Source organism: Nannospalax galili, unplaced genomic scaffold, assembly GCF_000622305.1.
Source record: "Nannospalax galili isolate Female #2095 unplaced genomic scaffold, S.galili_v1.0 scaffold278, whole genome shotgun sequence".
NCBI classification, from domain to species: domain Eukaryota; kingdom Metazoa; phylum Chordata; class Mammalia; order Rodentia; family Spalacidae; genus Nannospalax; species Nannospalax galili.
This window is the reverse complement of record NW_008347536.1, coordinates 11,064,868-11,077,380: the sequence shown is the minus strand read 5'-3', so window position 1 is coordinate 11,077,380 and position 12,513 is coordinate 11,064,868. Positions and strand designations below refer to the sequence as shown.

The following is a 12,513-nucleotide window of genomic DNA, read 5'->3' as shown; positions in this document are numbered from 1 at the left end:
CTTAAGCTCCCTTCATTACATCCTGTACTTGGTGCCGAACAGCCAGACACTCATCTCAGGGAGGAAACAGTCCTTCTTCCTAGAAGGCGGCAGACATCTCTTCCAACCCATCAACCTAAGTCAGTGCTGCCGATGGTGTGAGATCGCTTAGGATGCTCCTGCTGGCCTGCACCCCCTGCACCTCCATGAAGACTAGACAGCATCCACACCCACTCCTGTGCCAGGCAGCAGAGAATGCAAATCAATCACATGGGCAGAGATGGGCCAGGCCCTGGAAGAAGAACCACTTCACTTACATTTTCTCATTTATTCCTTATCACAGTTCTGTAAGGTAATTTTATCTGGGAGGAAACTGAGGCTAAGCTACTTGCTAAAGCCACCCAAGTCATGGGCAACAAGGCTTTGAAACCGAACACAGCCTGCTCCACAGTGCTCTAGCAAAGTCTCTGAACACAAAGGAGCCTCTTGGCTGTGGTGGGTCCAGACAATGAGACGTCTCGTGCTTGGCTTCACTGCAAAAACTCAATTTTCAAATGACTGCCCCTCATTGAAAGTACCCTTGAAGGGAGGTGACAGAAAGACATCCAGTGCTTATTCTGTGATAGCCGCTGCTGTATGCACCCAAAATGATATAATTTAACGACATACCCCACTGAGATAGGTATTAAAGAAGAGTTAAGAAAAATTAAGTTCCTTGCCAACATCACAAAGCTAGCCTGTGTCAGAAGCAGGCTTGAACCAAGACAGTTAAGGCCTACAAGTTGGGATGAGAGGAGGGAGAAGGCCTGATATGCTTTTGTTATCCTTTCACTGACTTCCAGAAGGGAAGAGACAGTAGTAGAGAAACTTGCGTACGGGGAGGCAGCACAGGGTGATAAGAAGAGGCTAGACCCTGAACCTTGTGGTGGGGTCTGGCTTCTACCCCCTCACTCACCAGTGTGCCTTTGATGAGCCGCAGCCACCCCAGGTCTAATCATCAGTATGCAGATGATTCTGTGCTTACCACCCCTACCTTACCTGGCTCTGTATATGTATGTTCTTATGTGAAAGGTCTTGGTGTGCTATGAGGCACTCAACAAACACAGGATGTTGTGACTATTAAACAGGAAGACAATAACTTCAAAGTCAGTCATCTTTAAATTCCTGCCCTGACAGCAACCCTAAAGTCTACAGCTAGAGATCTAAAGACCACAATGCACACTTCTGAAAGGGCACAGTCCATCTTCCCTCTCATTATCAGATGTCTTGAGGAATATCAGATACGTTCACTCATGTGTCTTTTAATAAAATCATAACGAGATATTTCCTGAGCGCACATCATGGATCAAGCAGTATGCTAAGCCCTCTTCTATACTGCCTTAAATAATTTCCACGCCCCCATAGGTACTATCATTATCTCTGATTTTAGCTTAAATGGGTGAAGTAAGTGGCCTAAAGTTATAATTAGTAAGTAGCAGAGCCACAATTGTCTGCTTCAGGGTTTCCTTTCAGCACAGGATTTTCCTACGTCCTCCCATAGGAGTCTATGTGCCTGTGTGGTATCAGCTGTGGGAATGGTGTACTCAGGATAGAGGAGGATGAGCTCAAAGTCCTTTCCAGTGTGTGTGTGGGGGGGAGGTGTGGGGGCACAGTACATGTGCACATGTGAGTGCATATAGAGGTCAGAGGTCAATGTCAGGTGTCTTCCTTGATCACTTTCTATCTTATTTTTAAATATATTTTATTTATTATTTTTAGTTCATTTTATGTGTGTGCAATGTCCATGGAGGTCAGAAGAGGGCATTGGATCTCCTGGAACTGGACAGTTGTTAGCTGCCATGTGGATGCCGGGAACTGAACCCAGGTCCTCTGCAAAAGCCAGTGCTCTTAACCACTGAGTCATCTCTGCAGGTCCCCCCCATCTTATTTTTTGAGACAAGATACCTCTCACTGGATCTAGAACTCATCGACTCTGCTAGATTGGTTGGCTAGAGAGCCCCAGGGTTCTGTCTCTACACTCTCAGCATGTTGCAGTGCCCAGCTTTTTATAAGGGTACTGGGGACTGAACTCAAATCCTCCTGCCTGTGCAGCAGACACTTTACCCACTGAGCTTTCTCCTGACTGCTTTCCAGGGATTTTGTCATCTCTGTTTATAGGCCCAACTACATACTACACTGAAATTTCAGCCAAAGCTATCCTTGCCTCCTCCTGGGCTGTGGAATTTCATCAGGGATTAACAGTGCAAGGCACGGGTTATAGACCCATCGTAAATTAGCTTTGCGGCCACATAATGAACAATACAAGGCTGCGTAGCTTTAAGAGGACCATTTATTATATTGTTATAAACAGAGCTTTATAAAAAGAATTATTCCTGAGACTCCACACATCTGTGCTCACAATCATGTCTTTACGTGAGCTTTGCAAACAGGGATAAAAGTCCAATTTAGATGCACACTGAACATGAATTCTCCATTCTGCTGGAAAGGTAATTCAAGGTATTTCAAAGGCATGAATGCTGCATGGGTCTCATTTTTGCCAAAGGTCACAGCCATCTCTCTTGATCACAACCAAAACTGTTAATCCACAACATAATGTGCTGATTTGAGCTTTACTTTAACAGTATGGAGTGGTTAAACAGTGATTTACAGTCAGAAGCTTCCTCTCTCTGTTTCCCAGAATGCAAGTGCATTCTTGTTTCTCCATCCTCTCTGGTTAGAAGAGTGCCTAGCACACAGTAGGAGCTGAGTACATATTCACTGGCTTAAGTGTTGTGTAAATTGGCAAAAGTGCATGCCAATTCCTTTATTTCAAGGATTTTTGTGTAGATTAAATGAGATGTTAGATGTGAACAAAACCTACCAATACCGATACTGTAGTTCACTTACTTTGTCATTTAATCCTCATCTGGGGAGGTTCTATAAGACAGTGTTTACAAAGAGTAGGCTGCCAAAAGTAGTATTCTGCAGGGAATCAGATACCATAGCCAATAACATAATCATGCATCTGTCCACCCAACCATCCATGCATCCACACATCCACACATCCATCCATCCATCCATCCATCCATCCATCCATCCATCCACCCACCCACCCACCCCACCCACCTATCCATCCATTCATCTACCCACCTATCCATCCAACCACCTATCTATCCATCCATCCATCTACCCACCCACCTATCCATCCATTCATCCACCCACCTATCCATCCAACCACCTATCTATCCATCCATGTATCCACCCATCCATCCATCCATCCATCCATCCATCCATCCATCCACCCACCCACCCACCTATCCATCCATTCATCCACCCACCTATCCATCCAACCACCTATCTATCATCCATGTATCCATCCATCCATCCATCCATCCATCCATCCATCCATCTTTATTGAGCAGATCAGGCTTATGCTGAGTTCTGGGCTACATCCACTAACAGACATGTTTGCTATACCCCATAGAGCCTACTGTCTTGTAGAGAATTAAGCTAGAAAGGAGGTAGGAGCAGATTCCAGAGGACCCTAAAATCTACAGTGAGTTTAGCTTTCATTCTGAGAAAAAGATGAAACTAAAGAGTAGCATGGTGGGGAAGGTGTCCCCCCATCACCCCTAGTTCCTGCAACTCTCTCAGGAACTTTCCTTGTGGCCTTGCCATCAGGGATGAACACCCTACCTGGAGAGACAAGTCTCAGTGAAACATTGCTGGAGTCTTAAGTGCCACTGTCAGTGTTGAAAAGTGACATTTTTATGGTTTAATATTAAAATATTCTTCATAGGTCCATCCACTGAATTCTTGATCTCTAGTTGGTGGTGCTACCTTGGGATATTCTGGAAACTTTACAAGGTGGAACCTGACTGGAAGGAATAGGTCACTGCTGTTTGAAAGTGAATGTCTGCCATAGGTTCATATATTTGAGTACTTGGTCCCTGGCTGGTAGTGCTGTTTGGAAAGGTTGTGGAATCTCTAGTAGCCTTGCTGGAGGAAGTAGGTCACTGAGGTGGGGTCTTGAGGTTTTTTTAAAAAATTAGTTTTTATTTTTAAATTCTTTTTTTTTTTAATGTATGTTATTTTTATTTTGTGTGTATAAGTATATTGCCTGCACGTGTGCAAGTGCGCCAATGCTGTGCAATGCCCATGGAGGTCAGAAGAGGGCATTGAGCCCCTTGGAACTGGAGTTACGGACAGTTGTTAGCTGCCATATGGGTGCTGGGAACTGAACCCAGTCCTCTGCAAGAACAACCAGTGTTCTTAACAGCTGAGCCATCACGCCAGTCTTCGGCTTTTATAGCCTGCCCCCACTTCCTGTTCAGACTCTGCTTCCTGACTGGATACAATGTGGCAGCTGGCTTCCTGCTCCTGGGGATCTCCTCAAACTATGCACTAGCACAAACTCTTAATCCCTTCAATTGCTTCTTTTGAGGTATTTTGTCACAACTAGAAAAGTAAGTAATGCTGTCATTGAGGGCAGGTCCTTGGGGGACTCTGCCTTAGTCCCTTCCTGTCTCTTGCTCTGCTTCCTGGCCATGGTGAGGTAAAGAACCTCTTCCACCACATGCTTCCAAGGCCCCGAGAGCTTGTCCCAAGCAACCACAGACTGAAACTTTTGAAACTGTGAATCAAAAATGAATTTTTCTCCTCTAATTTCTCTCACACATTTTGGTCAGTCATACAAAAGTACCTAATATTTCATCACAGTTTAGACTCTCAGGGCTGAACAATGTGAGGATATAATTTCTGAATTCTTTGCTCACTAAAAGAAGAGGCATTGAAAGCCTAGTTCAGAAAAGAAGCAAAGCATCATAACATGGGCAGTCCATGGCTAGGTGTCTGAGAACAGGACAACGCCACTCACTAGGGCCACATGGGTCACATGTAGCAGAACCCCGCCCTCCACCCATGCCCTGACCCTTTCTCATATTTACCTATGGAGCAGTCATGTCCAGTCCAGCTTGGGTCACAGTTGCAAAGCCCAGTGTCTGGGAGGAAGGTTCCATGGCCTGAACACTGGTCCAGACATGTGGCCCTGGGTGTCTCACAGTTGGTGCCTCCCCATCCCACGGAGCAATGGCACTCGCCTCTCACACAGACACCCCGGCTGGAACAAGTGGGGTCCATGCAGTCCACTGTGATATGGAGAGAAAAGCACCGTGAGTTCTGGAGCAGCGGAGTGAGGCTTCTGTGAGGTGGCATGCTGCTCGAGGGACCTGACTGTCAGGAGAGGCTGTGATGAGTAGGACTCCAGCAAATGGTAGATCTGGGTTCCCAACTCTTCAAGGCTCAGTTTCCTCTCCTGTGAAATGTGGCTACAAGTTCCTACTCTTTTGTTTGCAAAGTGGACAGAGTATAAATACATATTAAACTTTACATGATACTCAGAGCCTAACATCTTTGTAAAAACATGGAGAGGAGAGGAGGGAGGGGAGGGAAGGGGAGGAGAGGAGAAGAGGAAGAGACTACTCATCTCTATCTCCCACCTGAGTACAGTGCCCAACACAGGGGAGATAGCCCATAAGTTTTTAGGAACACATTTTTGTTACTATGTATAACACAGTCTTACTTACGAGCATGAGACCAAAGCAGAGTCCTTGATTAAAGAGAACCATTTTATAATTCTTTTTCATTAGATTTCATTATGCTCCCCAAATTCATGTGATTGACATTAATTTCCAAACTTCTCCTTGAAAGCAACTTTTTTGAGGACAGTTCAGTACCATGTGTGCATAGTCAGCACAACTTCTCCAGTGGTGAGCTAGAAAGCTGTGGCTTGCAGCTGGGTGGCCACTGCAGGGCTCCAAGGGCTCAAGGTCAAGGGGTTTTAACACTGTGGGTTGCCTACTCTGGGCTTGTGCTATTAGTAAGCGCTTAATGCACTATCAGATTTAGCTCTTTCAATAACCCAGTGAGGGTTCATATGAGGAAACGGATACTCAGAAGGGTAAATAATTTATGCCAGGTCACACAGATATAGTTTGCCAGAGATGATTTTTTTCCCCAACTTGTATGTGTGTGCGCGTGTGTATGTGTGTGTGTGTTACATGTGTGTGAATATGCAGGTGTACATGCTTATGCATGGGCATGCAGAGGATACAGCAACCATCAGATGTCTTTCTCTACCCCCTCTACCCTACTGCATTGAGACAGGGACTCTCACCGAATGGGAAGCACTGCACTTTCTAACTGTAAAGAAGACAAGGCCAACAATCCCTACCTATAGGGAGCAAGTGGCCCTGAAGAGCTGAAGGAGCTCTATGAACAGAAATGTTGCAAAGGGTTATTTTTCTATCTCAGGACATTAAGTAGTGAGACTTTTGCAAACTATGGTCAGGAATAATTTATAATTCAAGCATCTGAAATTTATTTATTCATTTCATGTATAATCCAGTATATTTGACTTTTGTACAAAAGACTGGGAAACCTAGCTTGTCTATAAAAGAGTCAGAGGCACAAAAGGGCAGAGACTTTACAGATGAAAAGTCCTAGGACATTTGTTCTGAGGACCAGCCTACTGAAAAGGCTTTTCATCATTTCAGTTTTTAAAGAAGTTTTAACTTAACAATCTCAGTGAGAAACAAGGGGCCAGGCATAACTAGTTGCTAAAAACACAGTAATGGCAGTAATAAAAATTGACCTTCATTTAGTTGCTCTTCTGTGCTGTGTTTTACTATTAAACATTTTATATAGTTTCATTTAATCCTAGCAACATATGTATGCTGTAGCTGGTGTGAGTGCCCTCATTTTATAGGTGATGAAACTGAAGCACAGAGTGGTTAAATAATTTTCCTAAGACAACACAGGAGGAATTTACATTTTAATCTCTCTTCCTTGCCTAGATCTCTTGCAGTTTTCTTTTATAATCTTACAGGTTCAAAAATAGATGTGTGTATTTATGCTTGTATAAACATATAAGACTGTTTAAAAATAGAAACCAACTCAAAACATGGAAAGAAACAGGGCAATGTAAGGAATTTATAAAGCCCAACGAGAGCAAATGACTTTTCCCCAGTCTCCAGACACCATTTAGTAATGGTTAAAGCATAGCCTGCCGGAGTTCTGGTAATTAAAAATAATAAAGACAACAACAGTGATAAATTCTCATGACGGGCCTCAGATCCCAGACCCTCAGAAGGATTATTCCAGCCCATTAGGCTACTATGGTAATTCCCCAGATTCGGTGTGCTTTCCAACTTGACAGGAAACAGCTCAGCGATTCCTACCCAGAGGCCTAGGCAGGTATTTCCCGTCTTCTGAGTGCCTGGTCCCAGCTTTGGGTTGAATCCATCTCTGAGGATCCCAGGGTACCCTCACTGTGGATTCTGTAAATCCATATTGCTAGCCATCAAGTCAGAAGGGTGTCAAGCTTAGTGACAGGCCTGTCCTTCCTTAGACACTGAGTCTGGTAGGGACCTAGGAACCAGCAAAGGGAATCCCACATGCACAGGAGAACAAAGAACAGGAAGAAGCTGATGAGAGGTCATCTCCAGACAGTTGGTTTTCATGTCTCCAGGTGACCAGGCACACAAGAATGAGGAGTTCACAGACTGCCCAGCAGGGGGAAGGCAGCTCCTTGCACCCTGCCTAGACTAGCTGAGTTTCTTCAGCACTGGCCCTGATCCCTGATTCTCAACCCAATTTATGTCACTGGCAGTGCTCTGCCAAAGAGGCTATGGGCCGACTGGGTCTGTCCCCTCCTGGGCCTCCAGGTGACAGAAGATCCAGGACAGGATAAGGCCATCTTCCTTTACACGGAGACAGCCTCACCAACATGGCTTTCTCCCACAAAGCCCCATGCAACACATGGAGAACCAACAAGCTTGGTGGAGAGCACGAGATGAAGAAGGAAGGATGTCAGGGAGGTAGGCCACCTTGGTTTAGATTCGCTCTACAAGGCCGGCCAAATAGTTCCCTTTTCCTCCTTTGCAGAGCTTGTCATTGGAGCCAAAATTCCTGGCAGAAGCTTTAGCCCATTAATGAAACGATGATGCCTGCATGGCCACACTGCAAACAAGTGCCTTTCCCCCAAAACGGTCCACGCTTCAGTGACCACACAAGTGATTAGATGCCCTTAAGGACTAAGAATGCAGTGTCTCACTTTTCACTGCAAAAGATCTAAGTTTGCTCTCTTCTGCCCTTCCCCCAACCCCCTCCAAGCATCCTGCTGGTTCAGTTCAAGCTTTAAAAAATATGGGGCCATAAACTTCAGAAGGAGGAAGAGAAAGAAAAAAGTCAGCTTGTTAGCTGATGTTTTATAAACAGGGAACCGTTAGCAACAGAGCCCAGGAAGGTGAGGGAGGAGAAGAAGAGAGAAGGAGGAAGCCCCCCCCCCAAAAAAAAAAACCTTATTATGAACACAGGCCTATACAAGCACATTTCAGCAGAGAAAAAGAAATCATAAAAATGAATCAGTCCCAGATGGCCCGCTTCAGAAAAGAGAGCAGGAGGAAAAACATTTCTTTTCAAGCAGATAACGTAAATCAGAGTTTCAAGCATTTTTTTTCCCTCTCTTTGAAAATAACCCTGCAGCTCTGGAGCACTGTCCAGTGTCCTCCCATTTGGGGACATGCCACATGGGCAGGGCTTTTGGTAGGACAGCCCATGGTTCTAATAGGAATCTCTCCTATGCAGGGTCTTCATCTCAAGTGACCAGAAGGGAAGGGAAATCGGAGAAAGCTCTCACCTTCCAGGTGGGAAAACCAAGTCCCTTTATTTTGGTTGCTCACCTCTCCGAACAGCTGTTGTCACCCTCAAAGCTAAGAGGGCTGTATCAGGACTCAAAGGCCCTCTCGAGGGTTATAGGTAGCTGAAACAGGCACTAATCCCTCCTGCCTAGATCCCCACTCTTGGAAAATGTCCTGCTAACATTCTCTTTTTTGAGACTCCCTGTAAACTACTAAATGGGTTTAGAAGGTCAGTTTTCCTAGGAAGCTTCTTTCTCCCACTGAGAAAGGGGCCAGGGCTCTGGGTAGTAGGAAGCAGGAAGAAATGGCACATGAATACATTGTCAAGGGCAAAGGCAAAGTCCATCCATTTCCAAACCATGGATGAAGTAAGTGGGTCGAAGCTTGAGTTTCCTGCAGAATAATACCACTTCTATATAAGAGCCACATTTATGGAGCATTTACTAGGTGTCAGCCACTGAGTTAAGTGCTTGACATGGGCTATTTAATTCAGCCCTTGCAATGGCCCTCTGAGGAAGGTAGCCCCACTTTATAGAGGAGGAAACTGAGCCAGGACTCAGCGGTCTATCTGATTCCAAATTGTGTACCCTTGATAGCTGTTCCCTGCTAGAGGCTGGCCTCCTTCTCAGAGGACAGCATGCCATTCCAGCCCATGAGTCTCACCTTCCTCACAGCTCTCCCCCTTGTAGCCAGGGTTGCAGATGCAGGTGCCCATGATGCAGGTGCCATGGCTGCTGCAGGCCACATCGATGCACTGGTTGGTGGGCACATCACACTCGGCACCCTTCCAGCCGCTGTGGCACAGACACCTGCCCTTCATGTACTGGCCGTTCCCACTGCACAGCACAGGGCAGGAGGCTGGAGAGACAGGACCAGAAGCCCCAGTGAGTCATCCACAGTTGGTCTTTGTTCCCCTCTCCTCTCAGCTTGACTGATAGCCTCAATCACGTTGCCACAAACATCTACATGTACCCATCACCTGCTTCCTTTGTGTTATTTCATTCTAGTTTAAACACCCCCGGAATTAGAAGTGAAGGTGTGTGGTGTGAGGGCCAGCAGCTGTCAAAAGGTACTGCTTTCTCCAGCCCCATCCTATTTAGATGGTGCTCCCTGGCTACTAGGAGTTTATTTAGCCAGTGCTGTTATTGGCTTCTCATCATCACTGGAAAAAGACAACGTCTGAGCCTCCTGGCTGCCTACATCTCTCCTCCACCACTCTCCTGCTAATAGTACTTCATTTTCGCTTCCCCACACCTCCTCTGCACCACCACTTACTGCTGTCTTTAACCCTGGCAAGTCTCTCCTTCCCTTGTCTTTCAAGCCCCCATTCCAGCCCCTCATGCCACAGCCCCTCAAGAGAACAGCCGAGCTCAACTTGGCTCTTTAAAAGTATTATCTTTCTACTCTGCCTCTTAGCATAAAGAGTTTTGTGATCATCTCTACAAAGGACACTATATAAAAATAAATTATATTGCAATGTGCTGTAAGTACTTGCTTGTCTTACTGAGATACAAAAAGGCTGTTTTATTCATGACTCTAAGTGTGGATGGGATGAGACAGTCATTCTCATTAGAATGACTCATCTCTCTCCCTGAGCCACCTTTATCGGCCCCCACCTGGCTTCTTTTCTTTTTAAAGCACTCAGCAGGTAATCACTGTGTTCCCCAGGGCCCCCAGCTCACATGCCTCAATTTGAGTATATTTCATAGTAGCTAAAGTAAGCAGAATCCCCAGAGTTGCGTCCTGGGTAGGATTTGCTGGGCACTATTCCCCCTCAGCCTGGTAAATGATCTCTGCCTTCCATTCTCTAACTCTGCAAGCCTCAGACTTGGATCCAGCCCCACCTCTTCGCCAAGCCTCCTGAGCAGATCATCTTCCTGTCAAGCCGAGTCAGCTGCAGTGAACCTTGTGGCCTCTGTTTAGTTTTATTATGTTGCTTTGTAATAGTCGGTTTATTTGATCATCTGAATAACCTAAGAAATCTGGGTTGGGTAAGTGGTGTAACCCCAGTATTCAGCACTGGATGGGGTGGGGTCCTAAATGTGCATGAAGCCAGTGGCTGCTGGGTAAGGGAAGAGATGGAAAAATGCAGACAAGAGGCTATTTTTGTTTTACCACTGGGAACTCCAACTTCTAAGGACCACAGACCCTCCTCCTGCAGTTTCCCTGTTTATGCCTCTAGGTAAGAAATGAAGGCCCAAAGCAGGGTAGGTCTCAGGTGCCTTCAGACTAGCTCAGAAGTTGTCACCATTGGCAGGGCAGGTGCTGAACACAGCATTAAGGTACATGTGAGAGGAGCAGTGGGCTTCCAAGTCCCTCTCCTTGTATTTTAGCTGAGATTCTGTCTGCATTGTAGGAAGGCAGGAAGAGGTGTAATGGCTCACTGTGCTTCCCACCCACAGGCTGGATAGCTCATGCTCTGTGAGGAGATCCTTCAAAGATGCTTGGTAAGAAGTGATGATTACTCTGAAGAGGAAATCAACTTTCCAAAGGATGCCCCCACCTCCACTCTCCCTGCTCCAGTAAGGGACATAGTACTTCCAGTCCTAACCTACCCAACTGTCCACAGGTAGCTAAAGATGGGTGCTCAGATGTGGCTCTGCCTGCTGAGCTCCTCTTGACAGGTTACTGGAGAAAGGCCCTTGACATTCTTTCTTGGGCACATCAGAACGTTGCCTGAGTCTTAAACTTCCTCTGAGCAGTATACCCCAGCTACTTACAGGGTCTGGGGAATGGACACCCTGAGCCCCATGGGAGTGCTCACCTCGGCCGCAGTCGGGGCCCAGAAAGCCCAGGAAGCAGTGGCAGGTCCCTGAGATGCAGTCGCCGTTGCCATAGCAGTTGCTGGGGCAGTTATCCACTGATTCTGGGAGGCAGGGAGGAAGGGAGAGAGGGAGGGAGGGAGAGAGAGAGAAAGAGAGAGAGAGGGAGAAAGCTGAAAATGGAAATGGCTTCACACACACAGAGTTCAGAGTCAAGACTCTGGTGAAGCAAGACCCACTTGTTTGAAATATCTGGTCCCAGTAATTGGAAGGAACCAATGGAGTTAAAATGCCTCACTCTTGACTACCATCCTCAGGCCTCTTGGGGTAAGTCTATAGCGCAACTCTCGCGCCGGGACTCCCTAAGGCACATTCACCCTTCCATCCCTCCCGCTGTTCTATACTCCTAGTTTGGGCCCTGCGCCATTCCTAGTCTTGAACCAATACTGCTTCCTGATCCTTCTCACCAGACCAACTCAGTCCCTTTCTTGGGCTCCAGGAGCACCGCTTCTGGTCCTGGCCCCGCCCTCACCCCTCTCTGCTTCCCTGGGCCAGCACCACCAGCTAACTCTCCTAGCCTGCACTACTATCCTCAGGCCTGACCCCCCAAGCCACATTCATCCTGCCATCTCCCCCGCTGTTCCCTACTCCCAGTTTGGGACCTGCGCCATTCCTAGTCTTCGGGCCCCAGACACCTGGGGAACCAATACTGCTTCCTGATCCTTCTCACCCAGACCAACGCAGTGCCTTTCTTGGGCCCCAGGAGCACAGCTTCTGGTCCGGGCCCTGCCCTCACCTCCCTCTACTTCCCTGGTCCTGGAACACCCCCCAGCCTCTTTCTGGTGCTGACAGCCTCTTTCTGGGACTCTGAGGCTTGCCTTTACTCTCCCTGATCCTTTGCATCCAGTACAACCCAGCTACTCAATCCACTCCCTGGGAAATCTTGGGGCTTCTTCCCGCCCCATCTGCCTTTGCATCCCTGCATGGCATGGCCACAGCCAGGGTCTCAGGGCAGTCCAAAATCCAAGTTCCTGAGGCCAAAATCATTCTTAGAAGATTCCAGACCCAAGGAGAAAGTCTGAAAACTTCTGACC

At 46.8% G+C, this 12,513-nt stretch overlaps 1 protein-coding gene across 3 annotated transcripts in view; it reads right to left on the bottom strand.

The window, feature by feature from the left end:
- Positions 1-12,513, bottom strand: part of Tenm4 (teneurin transmembrane protein 4) — a 775,468-nt gene that overhangs the window by 137,669 nt on the left and 625,286 nt on the right. For all 3 annotated transcript variants that reach the window (XM_017800880.2, XM_017800882.2, XM_017800881.2), the window contains 3 exons: positions 11,422-11,523; positions 9,321-9,515; positions 4,905-5,105 (listed from right to left, as the gene is read on the bottom strand). In XM_017800880.2, the coding sequence (XP_017656369.1) occupies positions 4,905-5,105; positions 9,321-9,515; positions 11,422-11,523 (498 nt within the window). The remainder of the gene's footprint in view (positions 1-4,904; positions 5,106-9,320; positions 9,516-11,421; positions 11,524-12,513) is intronic.